This window comes from Lytechinus pictus, chromosome 11 (assembly GCF_037042905.1).
Source record: "Lytechinus pictus isolate F3 Inbred chromosome 11, Lp3.0, whole genome shotgun sequence".
In the NCBI taxonomy this organism is placed as follows: Eukaryota; Metazoa; Echinodermata; class Echinoidea; order Temnopleuroida; family Toxopneustidae; genus Lytechinus; species Lytechinus pictus.
The window spans coordinates 29,997,267-30,021,630 of record NC_087255.1 but is presented as its reverse complement, the minus strand read 5'-3'; the positions used below and the strand labels follow the sequence as shown (position 1 = coordinate 30,021,630).

At 39.3% G+C, this 24,364-nt stretch overlaps 1 protein-coding gene across 5 annotated transcripts in view; it reads right to left on the bottom strand.

Moving 5' to 3' along the window:
- LOC129272107 (KICSTOR complex protein SZT2-like) overlaps positions 1 to 24,364 on the bottom strand; it is a 79,583-nt gene that overhangs the window by 33,382 nt on the left and 21,837 nt on the right. For 4 of the 5 annotated variants that reach the window (XM_064106303.1, XM_064106306.1, XM_064106305.1 and 1 more), the window contains exons 22-44: positions 23,577 to 23,773; positions 22,888 to 23,062; positions 22,401 to 22,632; positions 20,121 to 20,555; positions 19,346 to 19,699; positions 17,876 to 18,126; positions 16,902 to 17,008; positions 16,435 to 16,744; positions 15,942 to 16,059; positions 14,051 to 14,107; positions 11,510 to 11,818; positions 10,318 to 10,564; positions 8,707 to 8,785; positions 8,198 to 8,383; positions 7,357 to 7,558; positions 7,018 to 7,160; positions 5,895 to 6,236; positions 4,691 to 4,985; positions 3,815 to 4,090; positions 3,295 to 3,430; positions 2,584 to 2,677; positions 1,925 to 2,054; positions 1,070 to 1,225 (exon numbers count right to left, since the gene is read on the bottom strand). In XM_064106303.1, coding sequence (XP_063962373.1) covers positions 1,070 to 1,225; positions 1,925 to 2,054; positions 2,584 to 2,677; positions 3,295 to 3,430; positions 3,815 to 4,090; positions 4,691 to 4,985; positions 5,895 to 6,236; positions 7,018 to 7,160; positions 7,357 to 7,558; positions 8,198 to 8,383; positions 8,707 to 8,785; positions 10,318 to 10,564; positions 11,510 to 11,818; positions 14,051 to 14,107; positions 15,942 to 16,059; positions 16,435 to 16,744; positions 16,902 to 17,008; positions 17,876 to 18,126; positions 19,346 to 19,699; positions 20,121 to 20,555; positions 22,401 to 22,632; positions 22,888 to 23,062; positions 23,577 to 23,773 — 4,831 coding nt within the window. The remainder of the gene's footprint in view (positions 1 to 1,069; positions 1,226 to 1,924; positions 2,055 to 2,583; positions 2,678 to 3,294; positions 3,431 to 3,814; positions 4,091 to 4,690; positions 4,986 to 5,894; positions 6,237 to 7,017; positions 7,161 to 7,356; positions 7,559 to 8,197; positions 8,384 to 8,706; positions 8,786 to 10,317; positions 10,565 to 11,509; positions 11,819 to 14,050; positions 14,108 to 15,941; positions 16,060 to 16,434; positions 16,745 to 16,901; positions 17,009 to 17,875; positions 18,127 to 19,345; positions 19,700 to 20,120; positions 20,556 to 22,400; positions 22,633 to 22,887; positions 23,063 to 23,576; positions 23,774 to 24,364) is intronic. The other variant, XM_064106304.1, reaches the window with a different exon arrangement.

The following is a 24,364-nucleotide window of genomic DNA, read 5'->3' as shown; positions in this document are numbered from 1 at the left end:
GTTAGGGATAATATCATAATTTTGCTTTGTGGCAAGCTTGTGGTTGGGGTAAAGTCCAAATCGGCATCAAGTCACAGCCGATGATGACGTCATAACGATTTGGATTTGAATTTGCTTTTATTCCTACAGGGAGGCTTGAACTAGACTTAATTTTTATTTCAGTAGTCCTACCACTATTCTGAACTCTGATGGCTAAGATTTTATTGGTTGGAATGTCCACATCAAATGTTATTACAATTTTATTGAAATTCGAATCGCAACGAATCGCATAGTGTGCGCCGGACTTAATTCAACATGCAACATCTGACCTCTAAATGATACATAAGATGGCCCTGTAGGACAAAGGTTTACAATAGATTGCAAATATATAAGAACATTTCTGATTGGCTGCTGGTCAATGTTCTGAACAAATTGTGTATGCAACAATGGTCTTGATTGGTCTTTGCCCTTTAGCGACTGATTGCAAACCTTTGTGTTATGAAGCTCTAAGGCCCGTTGCAGAAAGAGACACAACTCAATTGGTTGAAAGGCAAGTTACGTGTGATTTTTTTTAGTTGTATTTGATCGCAACTCTATTTTTAAAGTGCTCCTGGCTTCTGAGATGATTTGAGTCTTGAATGTACAGGAAGATCTTAACTTGGGACAAAAATGTGCTAGTGCTATTTTTATCATTTGGGGGCCATTTTATGCTATTAATATTGAAATAATATATATATAATTTTATGAATTCATGGATGGAACTTATTTCAATTCATGAAAAGTCGAGGACTACATGTAGAATACATGTAGGTCATATTATTTGAGTTCTTCTTTTAGATGGACTCGAGCCGCATCCCAACTCATTTTTAATTCATGAATGGCATTCTCAAATTATGCAGCTTACTCTGTGGTCAAAAGCCTCTTTCCCACGCGCAGGAACTACACTGACTTACCATGGTGATAACCGCAATATTTTCTTGTTGCACTTGCAAAAATAATGCAGACTATTTTATAATTCATGAACAAAATTTGTATTGCTGAGCCGCATTTTTAAGTAGACACAGAGACTTACAGATGGAATAGATCTTACCTCTAGAAGGTACACCAGGTCGATGGGATGGCTTGAGTCTTGAGTGAACGGGGAGATCTTGACTCAGCACTAGATCACATGCAAAGTGACCTTGATTAAACCATAGCTGCGCTGCTAGGTAGTCTCCTTTGCCTCCTTGACGATAATCATCTTCATCTGAGTTATAGAAAGAAATGCTTGATTAACATCTTCAATAACTGCCACTTCTTACATGAATGATAGGAGAGTGGGAGAGACAGGTGGAAAAAGAGAAAAGGAAAGTGAAAGATGGAGAGAGAAAAGGAAAAAGAGGGAGAGAGAAAAGGAAAAAGAGGGAATGAGAGAAATGGATGAACAGGAGGAGGGAGGCAAATAGATGAGAAAGGGGAAAAAAGAGGAGAAAAAAAATCAGAAAGAGAATGATAATCAGAAAGAGAAAAGAAAAGAGATAGAGGAAGAGGAGTAAGATGAAGAGGAAAAGAAAGAGAAAAAGAAATAGATATACACAGAGAAATGATACAGATGACGAGAATGAGTAAAGAAAAAGGAAGAGATATAGAAAGAGAGAAAGAAAATGAGGATGAGGAAGAGAAAGACAAAGACAAAAAGAAAGTCAAGAGAAGGAGGAAAATATAAACATAAAACAGAGGGAAGAGAGAGAGAGAGAGAGAGACAGAGATTCAAGATTAAAGATCCTTTTATTGGTCAATGTACATGTATGCATACAAAGAAATTTGGTTTCCAAAGGCTTTGACAGTAATACACAAAGATGAAAAATGCAGTATATCATAATAATATTGGAAACTGTACATAAACAAACAAACAAAGTAAAGTATTAATGAAATGAAAAGAGAAATCACAAACATTGCATCTTACCTTCATCTGAAGATAATCCCCTAGCCGATGGAGTCTCAGTATCTTCTTGCTTCCAGATATCCTCATCACTCTCAGCAACCAACAGAGTACTACATGTCTTGTTGTTATGAAGCTCTTGAAGGAGTAATCTCTGTAGTAAGGCAAATATAAATACAGATATAAGTTGATGAGTTCTTAAATAGGGTTAAAAAAAAAACTTAGGCAGAATCATATGTATAACAATTGAATGAAAAAAAATCAAAAGCCACGCTTACTCTATGAAATAATTTTTAAAAATATATGGTATTCACACTTCTGCAAGGAGGGAAATAGACTGTATTATAAATTAGTGATATTGAACCTCATCAAATGACTAGCTGAAATATCACATGTCCAGTCATCAGCACAAGCAAATTTGTCAATGACTAGTTCTATTGACGATTTATAGTCTTGATATTAGGATGGTGTACCAATATCAAGGATCCACATCACTATCTTATAAAACAAATAATACACAAGTTTGCTAGGGCATTAGGAAAATTACCCACACGATACCGTTAAAACAGTCCAAATGCCCTCAGCCATGCCTCGGGCATGTTAGAACTATTCCAAAGCTACCTCGTGTGCATAATTCTTATTAACACCCTCGACGATGTGTTCTATCTGTATACTACACGTACCTGGTTGACAAGACGACATGTGTTCCTGATAGCATCCGACACCTGTTGATAGATGTCTTTCTGCTCCACCAGCATTTCACTTTCATTCCTCTCCCTGATAAAGAAGACAGTAACAAGCTCTGACAGTGACAATGGCTAACATTTATAAAGAAGCTTCTTCTTGTCATACCCCAAAGTTCCTTTATCTACTGGAGCGTTGTGGCCCAGTGGATTAGTATTCAGACTTTGAAACAGAGGGTCGTGGGTTCGAATCCCAGCCATGACGTAATTTCCTTCAGCAAGAAATTTATTCACATTGTGCTGCACTCGACCCAGGTGGGGTAAATGGGTACCCGGCAGGATTAATTCCTTTAATGCATGAGCGCTGAAAGGCAGCTCGAGCTAAAGCCGGGGTAATAATAATGATAACATCGCGCCTCAGAATAGAATATTTCTAAATAGATGGCGCTATATAAATGCCTATTATTATTACTGTTTGAGTAGAAGTGTGGGTACATGTATCTCAAAGGATTTCGAATTTAGCACTTCATGAAAAACAATATTCATCAAACCCCCTTTTTGCAAGTGAATATAAATTGTACTGTAATTATAAGTCTTATTATCATTATGTTATTTTTATGTTAATGTTTGCTTTGATGATAATCTTTGTCCAATCTAGCTAGATCACACTTGTAATGAACATCCCATGGAATGTAAGCATTCAAATGTTACCTTGTGTGGAAGAAGAGGTTGACCTTATCCCTGCAGAGTTTGAGGATAAGCCAGAATCCGGGCATAGAATGGTTGAAAGCATCTACAAATAGATGTGACTCTTCATGGTCAATGTCACTTGAACTGGCATCGTAACCTAAGTGAGATGATTATGAAAAAGACAGACATATTTTAGTTTTGGCAACTTGCTGGTTGTCTATATTCTATGCATGAGCCAATTTTGGGGTTAACCCATAATCCAGGCATATAATTGTTTAATACATCTCCACACAGATGTGATTCCACATGGTCAATGTCACTAGCATCACAACCTGGAGATGTTGACCTGTCAATTGTATACAGACCTAATGAGAAAAATACTTTCAGTTTAAAAAAAATTGTTTCAAATATCAAACTATTCTTCTCCTTGTACAAACATGCAGAGTTTCTCAAAGAAGTCAAAATCAAATTGCCATCAAATCATAAAATGTTGTTTTAGAAATTAATGACAATAAACTTAATTTATAATAAAAATCATTACCTTCTTCATCGTTGTCTCCGGTACTGCCACTATGACTGACGTAGCTCTGGAAAAGACTTGACGGTCCACTCGACACGCCTCCGCTTCCCTGCCTGCTGTGGGTGGGGCGCTTCCCTGGCCCTGCTCCTGACCCCACCCTGGGCCTGGGAGGGGAGCTTGGGGTGGATGGGGTGAGGGGAGGGGAGGGGCTCTGGAGGTGGGCCACTGGAGAGGTGGGGTCCTCTGCAGCTGATGCAGTGGCAGTTGAGGCAGAGTCTATCTGGTGTTCAGGAGTAGCTGTACGCAACCATAATTATAAAATATCACTGAATTTTATTGAATGTTCTGTGTATATGACCATTTGTACTGGATAAAAAAGTTTAAATTTTTTATAGACTAAAGTAGATGCATGTGTTTATGGAGTTGAAGAAGATATACTTAGCATTTTAAACGCCCAGTCAGTTTAAGCTATCAGATATTCATTTTCTTCATAAAAAGTGTAGATTTGGAAATGATCTATGTCTAATGAAATACTGGCAATCAATTCATATTGAAAAAGTAATGGTCAACATAGAAGCTTAGTTCTTGTCTAACACAATTCCAAGCTTGAAACAGAATAAAGTATGCATGTCTGGTATCATCTAAAGGGGTGAAAGGGTGCAATTTTTTATACAACATTTAAATACAAAATATATGTGTAGATATTTCTGCAGGTGAATTACAAGTAGGTACAGTGTAAAATAATTTGTTCATGGTCTGGGAGAATATTGAAGCATGAAAATCTCCTTGACCCTATATTTTTCAGATTCCAATCAATAAACGTCAAAAAAGTTGTACATGTACAGGTTGTTATTCAAAGAGGTGTGGCATACAAGTAGAATACATCAAAGACATCACCTGGTAATGTACACGTAGGGGTATCCAATTCAACCTCTGTTTCTCCAATGATGGAATCATCATCCCCTATCCTGGTCAGCACCTCAAAGCTGGTACTAGTCCTGCACAGTGTGCTCTCTCCTTCAGATCCATCCCCGGTGAACGATTCCCCGTCCTCTCGATCGATGCCTTCCTTATGGTCACCGTGGTAACGCTGGAAGCCCACGTTGTCGGTTTCATCCATGCCTAGTTGGATGGATGATTCGCTGATGAGTAGGGTGGTAGCGTCTTCTTGTAATGTCTCCTCCGATAGGACCTAAGAACAAAATCATGGAAATTGCCCCCCCCATAATTAAAGTGATTGAATGTTGTGTCAAATTCAATGAGCACCATAAAATATCTGATAGCTTTAGTACTTTCTGATTGTGTAAATTTTGATGAACAAACAAGTTCAAACAAGGACATATACTATCACAGTCACGCATAGGACATAGAGTATACAAAGTATAATCTTATTAAGGTCTATCCAATTTTTTGTGTGTTTTTTTGCATAATTTGTATGTCTTATCTTTTTTCTCATATTCATTCTCTAACTTTGTATTTCTTGTGTTAGTTCTGTGATTCTTGTAATTGACGTTAATGTCATATTCAACACATTTTGTCATGTGATAATTTTTGTTTATCTTACGTTATGTACCATATTTGTTGCTTTATTGTATTATGTTTTTGTTGTTATATTCAACACTATGCTTATTCCTTATGATTTCAATATTTTATATTGTAAAAGCTTTTTGTAATTCGGCTCTGTGCTGCGATGGAAGTTTTTATCTAAATAAACCATTTTGAATTTTTCTACATATGCCTACCACCTGACCAATGCAGAATGGATGTGTGACTTTGATTCAAGCTCGACTCCTTACTTCTTGTAAAACAAAAACCCAGCAATTTATTTGAAAGGAATAAAGTAGGTATGTCTTTCTTTGACTTGCATATTTGCCCAAGTTGTAGCTATATTAGCCCAGATGATGCAAAACAATTATATATATATGTAACTCTTCTAAGTTAAATTTTTCCTACGTCAATCATATTTCTGTGGTCCCACAAAATTAGTCTTAGGCAAAGGAAAATTTATAAGCTAGAAATCTGTTTCACCCATTGCCTACAGGAACCAGATGGGAAATGTTAAGCTGATGGAAATGAACAATACATGAATCTAAATAATCACCTGTATGGAGCTTCCACTGCTCCTTGAGAGGTTATCATCAGCGTGTCTTGGTTTGACCAACGCCTCCTCTTCTACTTCTTCCTTCTCTACCTCTCCTTCATCCTTCATCCCTTCTCCATCTTGTTGCTTAGCAACATCCTCCACTATTGCACTGGTTATCTTGGACTCCTCTTCCTTCTCAGCCTTTGTCTGGATTTCAGCGGTGTCCTCGACGATCGTGGCACCTTCCAACGTCGCTTCGTCCTCCACATCTTCGGTGTCTTGCGTGACGTCGACGCCAACTTCAATGTCGGCTAAGGAGCCTGATTTTGAAGCTTCATTTTCAGTTTTGGGAGCACTGACCTTAAAAACAACAGGACACAGAATGCCAGTAAACATAACTGCACAAAATAATTTGCAATCACTTCAAAATTTAAAAAAATAACCCTGATTGGTTTACTTGAACAATATGCGAATGTAAGAACGATCTCGATTGATCATTACCATTTTGGGAATGATTACAAACAGTGGCACATGAATGTAAAGCTGTATTTCTAAAGGCCACCGCACACCTTACTACTGTTCGCAATCCATTTTGGAACAAATCGCACTTTGCTAATTTTCTGAAAATGTGAATGGAACGTATCATTTTATTTGAGGTTAAAATTAATTGAAAGAATGCTAATATAACCATTTTGAAAGATTGCAAACCTTTATTTTGGAGTACAGACCAAATTACTTTCAAATCGTAGCCAATCGTACGACTGCCATGACGTCATTACGACTAGATATTAAATTCGCTTTTATTCTAAGAAGGATGATAGCATAGTCACAGATTTGACCATAGGTATTCGTACGATGATTTCGAACATTACACAGTAATATATCCCAAGTCTCAATATTAGCATCAAATTCCACATTTTATTCTGAAATCGGGTCGCAGACCAATCGTAAGGTGTGCGGTCGCCTTAAGATACTCTATGATCTCTTGGCAAAATCAAAGCAGGATATTCTAAGATAAATAATTCCATCAAATGCATTTGGTCTCCAATGCTCAAAGTTCATCAGTTTTATAATGAATATAGAGCAAACTATGAGAAAGGATGGTGTTTCCTCAGTGAGGTGTAACATCCTTTCTGATTACCTGAGTGTCCTCATTGGCCTCCTTGGAAAGCATCCCTTCTCCTTGAACCTCCCCTTGACTCTCTTTACTACCAGTCCTCTTCACTGCATGCTTCTCAGGAGAGGGTGGTGTGTAGATGATAGTGGTAGTTGGTATGATCAGACCTGCATATTGCGAACAAAAAAAAAACAAGATTAGCAATGGGCATGTTCATGCAGCATTCAAAATGCCGAGTGCCCAAGATATATTCGACTGAACATTTAAATACAGAAGATTTTTGTCACACTTGTCTACCCATATTTAGACCACAGATTTGGACCAGACCATAGCTTATGTTTACTGGTCACATTGAAGTCTCACCTTGGTCATCTTTGCTGGACCCATCTCCCTTTTCCGTCTGGTCCTGGCCCTGCTGCCGGAGCTGGTTGTTATAGGTCTCCAGGGCTGTCTTCAGTGCCTGACCTTTCCTAAGGGTCTCTGCTTGGAGCTGGTCCAGGGCTAGGTACCAGTAGTCCTGGACCTTGCAGAACTGATGCTTGGGGATGCTCAGCCTCTCAAACTCCTGAAGTGTGTATGGGTGTTTGAAGACATTATTGCAAAGGTAACAGGTATACAGTGATCACACAAGTGTTAAGAATAGAGTTCTCAGGACAATTACATTTGGTATTTATTCAATCAGAATTAATCTGTTATGGTACATTAATTGCTGCCTGAGCTATGTGATTCGAAGTTTACCAACTGATTGTACAGATGACTAGGTTTATTTCAAATTTCAGTACCATCTTTACCACTGATAATATTACCATCAACATCACCACCACCACCACCACCACCTCCACCACCACCGCCACCACCATCATCACCATCATCACCACCATCACCACCACCACCACCATCTCCACCACCACCACCATCACCACCTCCACCACCATCACCACGAAAACCACCACCACCATCATTATCATCATCATCATCATCATCATCATCATCATCACCATCACCATCATCATCATCATCACCATCATCATCAATATTACAATCATCATCAACATTACAATCATCATCAAGTCCCTAAATCCCAGTTGGTTTTCGTCTTATTGATGCAGCCCTCATTTCTAATTTCTTGTTAACTCCAAATCTATTTCACTGAGCATAACTAACAAAACAGCTCACATAAACCATAATGACATCAGAAACTTACACTAGTGAACTTCGCCAGGCTGTGCTCCGGTCCAAATACAAATTGCAGGGCTAGCTCCTCGGCTTTGCAGTTAGGCTTGTCCTGAGAGTCTTCTACATGCTGTGCGACCATCTCAAGGGTTGCCACGGTAACACGCTTAATGTGTAGCATTGCTGACACTATCTCATCCCTTAAAAGCCACTTTACCTACACAGAAAAATGCAAGATTTTGTTTAACATTGTCACCTTTCTCACTGCCACCATCATCAACATCATCATCATCACCATCACCATCATCATCATCATCACCATCATCATCATCATCATCACCATCACCATCATCTTCATCATCACCATCATCGTCATCACCATAATTTCCATTCCTAAAATTATCATCACCATCAGCAGCAGCAGCTTACAAACCATGTTCTTATTAAAATAACTGCAATGTAGGTGACTCCTGTAAGGATTGATTAAACCTTAAATTCCCATTAAATATGGATTTCAAGTAAGGATAGATTCAATCTTACCTCTTTTTCAGTGTCATCAATGGCTTTTCTTTGTCCATCGGGTAGAGCTCCAAGGAAGTCCATCATATCATTGACCAACCTACAGAACAAACATTAAACCATCATCATCCATTGGGACCCTTACCAAACCAGAAGTCAGAGTCAATTCTTTCACGAACGGATTCCACAAGCATCTTATCATTGCTAATTCTCATATTAAAAACAATGGGAATGCCACTCTCGACAGTTTGGAACAAAGGTACTCTGTGTCTCACAAAGCACAACCTCACAAAAGATGGAATATAGCGAGTTGAATGCAGGCCCCAATAAATTTTAATCGTACATGTACATCGTGGCTTATACTGAAATATTCTTATGTTTACTAATATAATAATGCTAAACAAAAATCACTGCCTTAGCAAAATAACTATATTTTGGGGGGCTCATAACGCACAATTACAACTTGTAAACACTTCACGAAATACTTTTAGCAGACTTTTTGGCAGTTCATATTGTCCACGTCATAAAGTCATATGAAGCTTCATGGATACCTTTGTGAAACAAGTGGAATGCCTCTGGCCGTCTCACCTGCATCACGCGATTCAATATAGCAGCAGTGCTGATTTTGAAAACTACTATAACTCGCACAAGATGTTCAGTGATACTTGGTTACTCTTATTTCCACGTTTTATGAACTAGACCAATACACTTATAGAGATATGATGGCAATTCAACAAATACCCCCAACGTGGCCAAAGTTCTTTGACCTTACATGACCTTTGACCTTGATCATGTGACCTGAAACTCGCACAGGATGTTCAGTGATACTTGATTACTATTATGTCCAAGTTTTATGAACTAGACCAACACACTTTCAAATTTATGGCTGTAATTCAACAAATACCCCAATTTGGCCAAAGTTCATTGACCCTAAATGACCTTTGACCTTGATCATGTGACCTGAAACTTGCACAGGATGTTCAGTAATACTTGATTACTATTATGTCCAAGTTTCATGAATCAGATCCATAAACTTTCAAAGTTATGATGGTAATTCAACAGATACCCCCAATTCGGCCAAAGTTCATTGACCCTAAATGACCTTTGACCTTGGTCATGTGATGTGAAACTCATGCAGGATGTTCAGTGATACTTGATTAACCTTATGTATAAGTTTCATGAACTAGGTCCATATATTTTCTAAGTTATGATGACATTTCAAAAACTTAACCTTAGGTTAAGATTTTGATGTTGATTCCCCCAACATGGTCTAAGTTCATTGACCCTAAATGACCTTTGACCTTGGTCATGTGACATGAAACTCAGGCAGGATGTTCAGTAATACTTGATTAACCTTATGGCTGAGTTTCATGAACTAGGTCCATATACTTTCTAAGTTATGCTGTCATTTCAAAAACTTAACCTCAGGTTAAGATTTGGTGTTGACGCCGCCGCCGCCGTCGCCGTCGCCGCCGCCGCCGCCGTCGCCGTCGGAAAAGCGGCGCCTATAGTCTCACTCTGCTATGCAGGTGAGACAAAAAACAACTAGCAAATATCAATAGTGTTTGTACAACTGAAAACAACCAATGAAATCTTGAAGACATTCTGCATAAAGAGTCGGACAAAACTTACTCTCCAGCATCTGACGTTGAGAGTGTGTTTGCCCTCAAGAGCTGATGATCAGGGTGTGGAGAGGTTGGTGGCGAGTGCTCCGTGAATGACACACCTCGGTACGTGTCCTCATCATCCAGGTCGCCTGCCTCAGGGAGGTAGTCCAGGTCAGCAGGAAGGGATAGGCACATGAGGTCAAGGGTCACTGAGAGGTCATTTAGGTTGATTTCCTCAGAGGGTTGGGATTCAAGACAGCTGATGAGGTCACCTGTAGGTCAAACCCAGAAAAACAAATTAAAAATATAAACTTCTTCCCATATTTGCTACAGACAAGGTTGAGTGGTAATCAATCGATATGTGCTCTCTATTAAAGGGATGGTCCGGGCTGAAAGTATTTATAGCTTAATAAATAGAGTAGAATTCACTGAGCAAAATGCCAAAAATTTCATCGAAATCAGATAACAAATAACAAAGTTATTGAATTTTAAAATTTAGCAATATTTTGTGAAAACAGTCGTTATGAATATTCATTAGATGGGCTGATGATGTCACATCCCCACTTGTTCTTTTGTATTTTATTATATGAAATTAGGTTTATTCAAATGTTTTCCTCCAAGAACTAGAGAAATTGGATTGACAACTGATTTAGTGCATTAGATATTTATTACTGCAACTTATTTGATTATAAGGGAGACATATTATTCACACAAGTATGAAATAATGAAAAAAATATGATTTTATGTAATAACATAAGAAAACGGAAAGTGGAGATGTGACATCATCAGCCCATCTAATGAATATTCATGACGACTGTTTTCGCAAAATATTGCTAAACTTTAAACTTCAATAACTTTATTATTTGTTATCCGATTTTGATGAAATTTTCGGCATTTTTCTCAGTGAATTCTACTCTATGTATTAAGCTATACATACTTTCAGCCCGGACCATCCCTTTAATATTCTTCTCCCTAACTAATATGGTGGAGTCAATGTCCCGCTACCCTGCTCGGATTTTGGCTGAATCATACAAAGAAATTCCTGTGATTTGCTTTATGGGCTAAGCCTCAAAGATGCAGCTCCATGCATATTATACCATATTTCACCCTATTGATTTCTAATGATTCTCATTAGTCTGGAATAAGCAAATTGTAATGTACAATACTTCCCATGAAATCTCAAGATGAACTGACATAATCAGCACACCATGACTTACCCAAACAAGTCGGGATGGTCCTGACATTGCGATGACCCACGTTAGTCTTCAGCTTCACTGAGCACACCAGCATGACAAATAGGGGCGACTGCTCCTCCTCCTCGCTGCCCATCACGGATTCCTCCGAGCTCCCCCTCGGGCTGGGGGCTCCAGGCAGGAGCTCGTAGCTCCTCTCCTCCGACTTCTGGTACACGTAGCTGATGGAGTTGATGAGGCTGTTGTTGTCAAGGCGACCATGGTCATCCTCCATCTCGTTGACAAAGTCATCCAGGTGGTCGTCCTCATCTCCGTCTGCCAGTGAGTTGACCTCTGCAATGAGCGTGAAAGAATAAAACGAAAATGACCCGATGGTGATATTTGTTTTAACTACATAATCTACATGTATCTAGTTCTTATTAAATGATTCTCTTTATTGACTACATGTGCCATAATTTTCTATGCCAAATCATAATTATTCTCTCCTTCATCAATCATTGATTAGAATTTATCTTCATGTTATAAAATAGTGGATAAATTAAGAACTCATATGTTGTACATGGAGTTGCACATAGTCCTTCTGATAAGATTTTTTTTTAGAAAAACATGTAATTTGCTCAGTGTTCTGTGACATGAAAGACATATACAATGTACACTACATATTGCAAGCAGTCTTATATTTAGTCACTGAAAAATACTTTCCACCATAAAATTTGGTCAGCTTTTGGATAAAACAAAATTACAAATTAATGTTACATGTAAATTTGACGATTAAATTTGAATGTGAAGAAGGTTGTTTAGGACTGTGTATCTATCCAATAATGTCACAAATAATGTAAAATCTGGTCAAGTCAAAACATGATTTGCACTCATTCAAGTTTAAAGTCTCTCAAGTCCTGTAAATCTGTACAAGTTGAACTACATAATTAATACCATAAAGTGTGACTTCCGTACATTTATGCTCATAAATACATGTGTTACAAAAAACTGGCAAATTCTGACATTTGCACTTTATGAGACAAAAGTGTGCTAAATTAGTGCAGTTAAGGTTTGAGTTTCGCAAATCGATTTATATTCATGAATAGCACGTTTGGCGTACCTTTGCCATACAAAATGCATATGATGAACTTAACCATTCTTTTTACATTTGTGGTCTTCACAAAACTTTGGAAAAATATTCACCGCACTTGTTGTTTAATATGTGATGATCTTGATTAGATAATGTGATTGAGGATATGTCAATTGATAATATTGAAAGCATGGAGAATATATCAGCAATATGGACACAAAACAGACTGAATCAAGCATTTCATAACATATTATATTGAATAAATAATGATCAGGTGGATTGCAAACATAAGATTGGGAAAATACAAATGGCATTCTTAATACATGTATGTTAAATATTCAATGAGAATATGGATTAGAAAAATGTAACGGGGAAAAATACAAAATTGGCAACACTGCATACTTCATGCACAACTTTGAATCATACAAGAGCATGGTAGAGGATATTACAGGTTTACAATGATTATTCATCTTCTCCAGTGTTTATTCCACATGAATACATGTTTGTACATGCAATATTTTGGGGGCCAACTTGCAATAATATAAAGACACAAGTTCAACCTGGAATATTGGATATTCAATATAGGAGGTGTATCAATACAAAGGAAACCCAACTTTCATAAATATTTGTGAGAAAATTATCAAATCAATAATCACAAAACCTATATTACTTAGTCTGAATCAATAACATTCCAAAGACAATGGGGCTCTGTCTTACAAAGACTTGCGATTGATCCAATCAATTGCAATTATGGAAAGCCAGCAAAGTCAACATAAAAAATGCACGTTTGTTCAATTTTTTTTATCTAGATATAATGTAATTTCATAAATTCATTGACTTCTTGACAATTTGGTGTGTTTTCTCCCTTGTTTACAAAGGATATTTTGCAAATTTCCTGTTGAAAAAATTATGACCCTGATGGATTTCCATAGAGTTACAATTGATTGGATCAATCGTAACTCTTTGTAAGACGGGGCCCAGAATTAGGTTTCTTTGACCACTGATCAGCATTATTCTAAAAATATTAAGTGGTGCAAACTAGTGATTGGCCCACTTCCATCACACATTGTGTTGGCGAATTGTGAATAGGAATGTTTACAGAAGGGAATTAGGAATTTTCTCTGTCAATAGTACTTCCAAAAAGAGTTTTTTTAAATACATTTTGATTGAATTCACTCAATATGTTCAAAGCACAATTTACTTAAATGAAAATAATAACAGATGAAACATGAATTGATAAGGCATTTTTGCCCAACATTTCATTGATGTATGGTTCTAAATATATTATGAACGTACCATTTGAATGCTGATAATATTCACTTTAAAACCTTTTGATTTTAATTGTCACTGATTTCATATTTTCTCACGACTAGAAACTTTGAAACTGGATTTCCTTTTTTGATGCACCCAGTAAATAAATGGTATGTATGAGGGCTGACATCAGACTGGGGCGCAGGCATGTATATGTGTGTCTGGGATACAATATTTTCATTTACTCTTTTGAGGAGAAACGGTTTCGCTGTTAGGTTTAGTTGGTTTCGACACCTGTTTGGCTACAAGACAATAAGAGTATAAGAAAGAACAAAGAAAACAACAGAAAACAAATCAGAAAAAGATACACGGGAAATTTTTGTTAGACATTTCCTAGTGGAATAGAAATAAATTCTTTAAAAATAAAGTCAATTAGTGCTCTACAAATTATACATACATGTATTAAAGCAAACAAATTTGCTTAGAATACTTGCATGTGTGCATTACAGAAATAAAGATTACTATATTATCACCATTAAAAAAATCTATCTATCTACCTATCTATCAAATCATTCATCCATCCGCCCATCCACCTACCCGCCCATTCATCCATCCATCCACCCTTCCATCCATCCATCCATCCACCCTTCCACCCACCCATCCATCCATCAATCCTTCCGCAACACCCACCCATCCACCCATCCATCCATCCATCCACCCTTCCATCCATCCATCCATCATCCACCCTTCCACCCACCCATCCATCCTTCCGCAAACCCACCCTCCCATCCATCCCTCCATCCATCCATCCACCCTTTCATCCATCCATCCATCCATCCACCCTTCCACCCATCCATCCCTCCATCCATCCATCCACCCTTCCATCCATCCATCCATCCATCCACCCTTCCACTCACCCATCCATCCTTCCGCAAACCCACCCACCCATCCATCCATCCAACCACCCTTCCATCCATCCATCCATCCATCCATCCATCCGTCCGTCCGTCCTTCCATCCATCCATCCATCCATCCATCCATCCATCCATCCACCCATCCATCCATCCATCCTTCTGCCCATCCATCCCTCCATCCATCCATCCACCCTTCCACCCATCCATCCCTCCATCCATCCATCCATCCACCCTTCCATCCTTCCATCCATCCACCCTTCCACTCACCCATCCATCCTTCCGCAAACCCATCCATCCATCCACCCTTCCATCCATCCATCCTTCCGCAAACCCACCCATCCATCCATCCATCCATCCATCCCTCCATTAATCCATCCATCCACCCACCCACCCTTCCATCCATCCACCCTTCCACCCATCAATCCATCCATCCACCCTTCCACCCATCCATCCCTCCATCCCTCCATCCCTCCATCCCTCCATCCCTCCATCCATCCATCCATCCATCCATCCATCCATCCATCCATCCATCCATCCATCCATCCATCCATCCATCCATCCATCCATCCATCCATTAATCCATCCATCCACCCACCCTTCCATCCATCCACCCTTCCACCCATCAATCCATCCATCCACCCTTCCACCCATCCATCCCTCCATCCATCCATCCATCCATCCACCCTTCCATCCTTCCATCCATCCATCCATCCACCCTTCCACTCACCCATCCATCCTTCCGCAAACCCATCCATCCATCCACCCTTCCATCCATCCATCCTTCCGCAAACCCACCCATCCATCCATCCATCCACCCTTCCACCCATCAATCCATCCATCCACCCTTCCACCCATCCATCCCTCCATCCATCCATCCACCCTTCCATCCATCCATCCATCCACCCTTCCACTCACCCATCCATCCGTCCGCAACCCACCCATCCATCCATCCATCCTTCCATCCATCCATCCATCCATCCACCCTTCCACCCATCCGTCCATCCATCCATCCGTCCATCCATCCATCCATCCATCCGTCCGTCCGTCCGTCCGTCCGTCCGTCCGTCCGTCCGTCCGTCCGTCCGTCCGTCCGTCCGTCCGTCCGTCCGTCCGTCCGTCCGTCCATCCATCCATCCATCCATCCATCCATCCATCCATCCATCCATCCATCCTTCCATCCATCCATCCATCCCTACATGCAAATCAAAAATTGAAGGCTTACCACTTGGATTCTCAGAAGAAAACACTTCTGGTGTTTGAGATCCAGAAAATCTAGGGCTTGGTTTCAAGCCTTCAGACTCTAAATCTTCACTAGTGCGGTAAACAATTTCAGCAAAAACCTACATGCAAAAGAAGAAAAATGTTACAGGAATTTTTTCTATTTTTAGGTAATTTCAAGATAAACACACTTTCTACATGTATATCATTATTCTCATGACACATGCACAAATTTTATTTTGCTATTGGTCAAAATTTAATGGATGAATGTGAATCTATTAGTATGCCTATTATGCTTGAAATTTTTGATCGACTGAATAAAATTGCAGGTGTGTAATTGATTGATAATTTGTATCTTGCATCAAAAAGTATAAACTGATTTTAATTTCTTCAAATTGATCATAAAATTGTTAATTGAAACTGCTATTTGAAATGAATTGCAAAAACATTTTATGCAACATCCCCAGTTAGTGTAACAGGGCTCACGATCCGCTTACCTGATCGTCATCCTCCACATCTCTGTAGTCGTTCCCGCCATCATCATCTCCTTGACCATCTCCTTCCTCCTTCCCCTCTTCCTCCTCATCCTCCTCTGCCTCCCCACCGAGGCGGTAGAACCAGATATCACGGTTGGATGGAACCGGTTTGAAGTGGTTCCCCATGACCTGGGTGAAACGCTCTCTGACCATGGCATGCAGGCCCTTGGTGACCTCACAATGTCTGTTGGGTGAGGTTGCAAGGAGCTCCAGGGGGACCATGACGCTGGGGGATTTCTTGCGACCGGCAATGCTGGACTTGATCTCTTGGCTGATGGAGAAAAGTGAAAAGAAGTTGGGCAATTACATTAAAATGGCCAATATTTTTTTTGTAACGCGGACTCCATTTATCTCTATTTTTATTTTACTTTACGAACTACATGTACTCAAGCCACAAAAAATTGAGCTGGGGTTGAACTGTATCTTACTTGAAAGTTTTCTCTGGAGCAGGTTTCTCAGGTGCTTCTTCTTCATCTACGTCAGCAAACTTGATTCTCTTCTGGAGCTTATCGGCAACCTGTTGCTCTGCATCTACCTATTAACAGAAATCAGAGACAGAGACAATATAATACAGGAGGGAGAGAAGGGCTATGACATTGCATCAAATGTTTATGCCATGTCTTTCCAGTTGGTAGCCAGCAAAGTGTCTTTTCATTGCTACATGTAGGCCTACATATAATCTCGACATTTCTTCATAGACAAGATAATATGGCTCAGTGTGAGGAAAGACACCGCTGAGATGTTTTGCAGGAATCCTGCTATCATGCTACTTTCCCGCAGCACCCTTGTATTGTCTATAATGAAATGTTAAAATTTGTGATGAAAAGATGATTGCAAGATTCCTGTTGGAGATATGGAGCTCTGACTTTTAGTAAGGTGCCTAAATAATATATAGACTGAGAAGAATAATGTAAATTCTTGACAAAAGAGTAAAATGTTGTATTTCACTTTTCTAATTTGGTAGAATATGAAGGTGATTCCTGGTAACCAGTACATGGACACCCTTCTCTTCTCCCCTGATAATGACGTACACAAGTACCGAAGTAACTGCACAAAGTTGGGGAACGGCCTTAACAATGATGATGATAATGGTGATTATGATGAAGGTGATGATGGTGGTGGTGACGACGATGATGATGATAATGTTGTTGATGTGATGATGTTCATTGTGATGATGTTGAAGATATTAATGATAATGATGGTGAAAGTGATGATGATGATGATATCATAATAATAAAGATGATGATGATAATCAGAAAGATGATGATGATTATGATAATGATGCTGGGATGATGATGCTGGGATGGTGATGATGATGGTGATGATGATGATGATGATTATGTTAAGTGGTTATTGACGGTTCATTGGGATTACCCTCCAAACAAACTGAATAACCCCTTACCTTTGCCCGTACACCGTAGACATGCCCACAAACAACCTGTACAAACTCTGTGATGTCAATTTCATAGAGTGACTCCTCGCACACCCATTCAATGGCTGACTGGACATCGTGACAGTCCACCCACTGACCGTACTGAAGACTCTTGAACAGGCCGATGACAAAAGCCTTGTGGACTCTGTTGGCGAGCTTTCCACAGAACCACTCCAGAGCCTTGCTTCCCTTCCTATCCAAGGATGGTGGGGTGAACGAATCTATAAATAGGAAATAAAACGAATGCAAGAAATATGTTCAAATATAGAAGACAATTAGAATGCAAAACAGCTCAGCTAAGATGTAGTTTTCAACCAAGTCCCCCTTGACATAAAGCTTAATGATTGATCGCAGGGCTAATACTTATGATTGATCATACACAATAATCAATGCAATCAATCATAGAAATCAGTCTACACATTCAATTGCTAAGCCTTATGTAATAGAGCCCAAGTCACGCTGCTAGTATACATGTATATTGCAACCTTAACTAAGACATTACCCCTCACTACCCTTGGGGGAAGCAGAAAGGTTGGTGCTCATTGGCACCCTAACTGGTATTTTAAAGGTGGAGTAAAAACAACCACCTCTAAACCACTTTAAGTCAAGGAATTACAAAATGAGTAACATCCTCCATGTACACACACAAGGACTTCTCAATGTCTGCCTGTACATGTGTCTATGGTCTGATACATAACTTGGATACTTTGGACACAAAGTGTTGCAGTACTGGATAATATACTGTATATTGCATATCCTAGACCCCCCTCATCGTTATTCTTTCAAGATGTTAGTGAGTTTATATACTCTTTATTCACATTCACATTGTGGAAGCGTAGTGTAGCGGTTTCATCTCTCGCCTTGTAATCAGATGGTCGTGCGTTTGAATCCCACCACGGCCTTGCATCCTTTGGCAATGCGTTGATCCACACTTCGCCACTCTCCACCCAGGTGTTAAATGTGTACCTGTTACTATGTGAAAGCCTATGTAGTACAAGTATGCCTAGCATTTGAGTCTTCTAACTCCTGTTGGAATACTCCCCAAACATTGGAAAAGGTGCATATAATGCGTGTGGGTATGCCAGGATCCAATAAATGGGGTAATATTAATTGCAGTGTAAATTGCTTAGAAATAAAGTTTAATGAGTGCTATATAAATCATTTATTTATTATTATTCTTGCGTGAATTGAATGCAGGGAGTAAATTTTATTTTATTTTTTCCCAACTCGCAATTCAATCTGCCAAAGTCTTGAAATCTATTTGTTCAAATATGTATTTAATAAGCTTTCCACTCAGATATAAATGCAATTTCTACAAGTTATTGGTAATATTTAATCATGGATAAAGAATTGTTGAGCACCATAAATGTCACATCTGACAGACATGAATGCTATATAAGAACCCATTATCATTGGTTGTGAGTAGAATAAAGCTCTCACCATTCTGCTCGCTGAAACCCCTTGTCCTCTGCCTTGGGATATTCCTTGGTGTGGTAGGGACCTGGGCACCCGCATCCATAGACGCAAAGGTCAAATCCTTGACGATATTTGTCACTGAACTCTCGTCAAGACGTTCCAGGAGGAAGTTGGTCAGGGCCGCTAGAGAACAATCATAGACCAAGATGGAAAGGGGGAGGCCAGTGGCTGTCTTCTTCTCAACTCCAGGTGGTGCTGTTTTTCTACCAGGACTCTCATCTTCACTATCTGTCTGGTCTAGGTTCTTGCTTTGGCGGGACTCACGTGATGGTTTCACCTGATCTGATTCAGGTGCCATGGATAGATCCGCTTCAGGATCTAGATGAAATTTTCAGGAGAAAATTTATATTTGGATGATTTTTTTTTGTTCTGTTCTCGCAAAAAATATAGACAAATGTATTAAACCAACATGAAAACTTTCAACAATGTACAAGGAATTTCATGTGGAATGAAATTAGCACCTTCATTTCAAAAGAAAATAACCTTCTAAGTCAAGTAAAGGGCCGCAAGTTCTACCTTTAATCAGTATCCAGTACATCATAAATATGCTGGCAGAATGCAATAGCCAACTGGAGATAATAGTAATGTGCATGAATCACTAGCCAAGCATCAGGCAAGCATGTCATGAAGAGATTTTTCAATGATTTTCACAGACTAATTTATTTCCAGTAGCTTATTGAATTAGTCATTGAAATTAGTGAATATTTGCTTCATGAAAACACTCCCCAGGATCACTCACCATCCTTGGTAGCACTGAGCAGTTCCAGGTCCTGATAGGAAGCTGGCATGAAGACCAAGATAAGATGGTCCTTCCCGACATTGTTCACATACAGCGTCCACTGAGGCACCTTCTTCCCCTGCTCCTCCACCAATGGAGTGCTAGGTCTGTCCTGCGAACCTGGTGTCTTCTCTACACCTTCTGCAGAGCGATCAGTGATATCCAACAGGAGACTGGAGATGTCCGCAGAGGACAGGCCAAAGGGGCTGGCCGCATCGTTGTCTTTGCTTCGATCAAGGACAGACTGGGCGAAGAGCAGGCTCTCCTTTTCAGAGAGGTCCAGCTTGAAGTCTGTCATAGTTTTCATTGAGTCTGTGAGCAGTGTGTAGAGGATGTCGTTGGGCTTCGGGTACCTAAAGCTCAACCTAGACCTGGCACTCTCTGTTCCATTCGTACCTACAGGTAAAACATAAAATATGTTATAATAATTTCAAAATGTCTCACTAACCTTAAATACTGTGAGCAAGCTGTTATCCAATCTAGTGGACTTTTCAAGCTCAAATCAGTCATGTTTTTGCAGCGTTTCCTGTATCATAAGAGGATGGATCCTTGACTACATGGCATTCACAATTTACATGTATGCCTCTGTCATTGCCAGACCAACAACATTTCGCACACCTAACTTCAAAAATTTTAAAATATTTTCCAGGGACCGTTGACGTTGTGACCTCCAAATCTAATCAGATCATTCTTACTTACATATACATACATGAGCCATGTTTGAAATTGATTCCTCAAATGCTTCTTCAGTTGTAATAATAATAGAGACTTTTAGGAACAGTGAACAAGAACGGCGTAGCAGTCATCTGATCGTTCGAGTCAACGTCGTCGTCTGCACTTGTTCACTACAGAATGATGCAAATACTTTAGATTTCACTCGACTTGTACGTGTACGTACTGTACGTCCACGTGAAACAGATCGATAACTAGCGGGTCATGACACGCTGCCCGACCCAGAAGATCTGGCGTACCATCGCCTGGCGACCCGGTCGGGTGATGCGAAGGTGCAACTTGTGCACACTTGCCCTTTCACTTGCTTTGATTCCTTTTAATGCGAGTTAGGATATATATCGATACATATTTTGGAGATCAGAAAGCAATTTCAAATATGATAAACATAATGCATCGTACAACTTACTGAAAGTCACTGAAACTGTGTTTTAAAAGGGAAAGGTTGATCTTCATGCTGAGCTTGAGCGGTTAAAATGACGTCACTCACACGTCGACTATGATTTAGGTGAACCGCAAAATGGATGTGGCGAGGTTCTCGATTCTGATAGTGGACGTGTGTGAGGACCAAAGGCATATGGCAGGCCAAAAAATGATGTCATCTCGTACCAGTCCTCTTTATATAACTCAAACGAAGATTCTTGCCATCTGATTGGTTGAAAGGTGTTCAATATTTGGTCCATTTTTTACTGCGTGCATTTTGTAATTTTCCATTGCACGGTGACCGTGCATTTTTTATTTTCCCATTGCACGGTACGCGCGCTAGCGCTCCCTCAGTATAATCATGTGTATGTCTACTTATTGTGTATGTGTGTGTGTGTGTGTTCGCGCGCATGAAGTTAGCGCAGATCAAACTGACTGTGCGCACTCGACTCAGATCCATGAAGCAATGCGCGTCACAAACATGAAAGCAAAGGGCTGATGAGCTGTCGATACATGGTGTTATCCACCGACTAGCAATTATCAGAGAAAAATTAGTTGCTGGAAATAGGCCAACCTAATCTTTATCTTTTTATTCCTTTTTTTACATTTTTAAAAACTTTGTAACTTATATGAGTTATATAAAACAAATAATGAATGTAAATATTTGTGCAATGGAAAGAATATTTACATTCGATGAAAGATTAAAAGTTCCATTCAACTCGGCTAACGCCTCGTTGAATGGAACTTTACATCTTTCATCTCATGAAAATATTCTTCCCATTGCACGCATACACATTCATTATTTGTATAATGTCGACGTACGTTTCTAAAAGTGCTCAATAATGATGATGACGATAATAATATTCATGCAATCTGTAAAGCACCATATCTATCTTGTTAGAGATGATCAAGGTTCACAAGTGAAGGGGGGGCAAGAAAGAGATATTTTCTTGTACAGGAAGAATGAAAGAAAGAGCACTGTTGCTTATTTAGTCCTTGTTGCTTGGTCCTTGGTTGATGAAAAAATATGTTTGAAATCTCCAATATCTAAATTCATTTAATTCAAACCATCATTTTTTTCCTTCTCACCTACAATAAATGTTGAGCACATGACCTGAGCCTGCTGACACATGGGTAGGAGCGTCATCACATCCAAGGCATAAGGCATACGCTGGATCGTCTCGCTGAGCGCAACCCCCTCAAAGCCACGTTCCCCTTTGGACATGGTGGCCATGTCTCCATCAATGGCGGAGGAGCACATGACGCGAAGGTGCTCGAAGTTGAGGAGGACAGAGATGATGCGCTGGTCCTTTGGAAACATCTGTTTGTTCAAGGTGATCAAGAAAAGGCATTACATTTTCACAAATCTATTGTACCTTGTATTATATTAAGTTTAATGTTTGACTTTGATTTGAATTCCCTTTGATATCCCTTCCCCCTCCCTTCACGTTCATTACTTCTGCTTTCTTTAATTTCCTATTAAGTATGTTTCCTTGGCATACAATGATGGTTATATTTTTTCACTGAAGCAATATGGGAGCACTTTCCCCTTTCATAGGCATCACTACAATCATACCACTCTTGGAATAGTCTGGTAGTTGAGGCCATCTAAGAACTTCATCTGTTTGGGAGGATCAATGATGGTTCCACTCTGGGGTTCTATCCAGCATTCCGTCACCAGCTGTAGTCTTCCATCAGCTTCTGATGTATCCTGATCGTCACCATCATCATCATCGTCGTCATCACCAACTCTGCATAAAAAAAATACATGAAGTACACTTATATATATATATATATATATATATATATATACACATATATAATCATCAACTCTGTATCAAACAACTTGAGAATTTTTCCTGTACAAATGAACAATACTATCTGTTTGTATACTGAAATTTTACTCTGTACAAATTCATGTAATTCAGCCTCTGGCTGCGAATTGAATTTTATCATAATGAATACCATTTTGAAAAATACTGAGTCTCAAATTTTGAGGGGATTGAGTGAGGATATATTCCTGAATGTTTTAAAGGAGTCTCCCCCTCCCCCATTCATCAATTTGTCATTTAATTCTGTCATTGATTTTTTGAGGGCGAAATGAAAACTGAATGTACATTTATATTCAAGGAGGTCAGAATGAGATCAGCAGAAAATATAATTAAATGGTTGACACAAAAAAATTAATTTGAATAATAAATCACAGGGAAGTAGAAATATTTATTCACTACAACCCTGTTATAGCTTTGGATAGACGATACTCACGATGTAGACCGGTCTCTCCTTGACGTTGCAGAGTGGGGAGGGAAGACAATGTACTGGAGCAGACATGGGAACACCTCCTGACCATTAGAGGATAATGTCTGCTCTATGCATTGGTCACTCTCAGTGGCTTCATCTGCGTCAGCTTGGTCTGTGCCTTCAGGAGGTTGCTTGGTGTCCAGGATGCTACCAAGAGGATTCTGAGTGGAACAAGAACATGTAAATTTATGGGGAGTGTTTCATGAAAGAACTAGTCAGTGATTTTCACTGACAGATCTGCTTTGAGCCAATCAGATACAAGGATATTGGTAGCTTATAACAATAGTCAGTGAAAATGAAAGACTACTTGTTTCATGAAAAAGCTCCCATGATTTATTTCACAGTAAGACAAACTGTCAGGTGCACAAAATGGTCTACACCCACTTTGAATACTTCCCATTTATTCTCATCCCACATGGTCATATCATAGTTCGTCTACAACCAGGGGCCCGTAACACAAAGCTTAGCAATTATCATAGAACATTTTTTATGACTGATTGAATTGATTACAATGTACAATTAATCGTCAAAATCAAGCATACGATCACTCACTAATCGTTGAGTTACGGGACCCAGATCATCTATGAATCATTTGGTCTAATTGCCATTTACTAATTCATACAATTACAATTCAGGCTATTCTAATTTTGTCTAATGAAACAAATGTTGGATAGCAGGTATTTATAAATTCTAATTTTACTTATTTCACCATTTGAAAAATGATATACATTAACATGTACATCAACCATGTA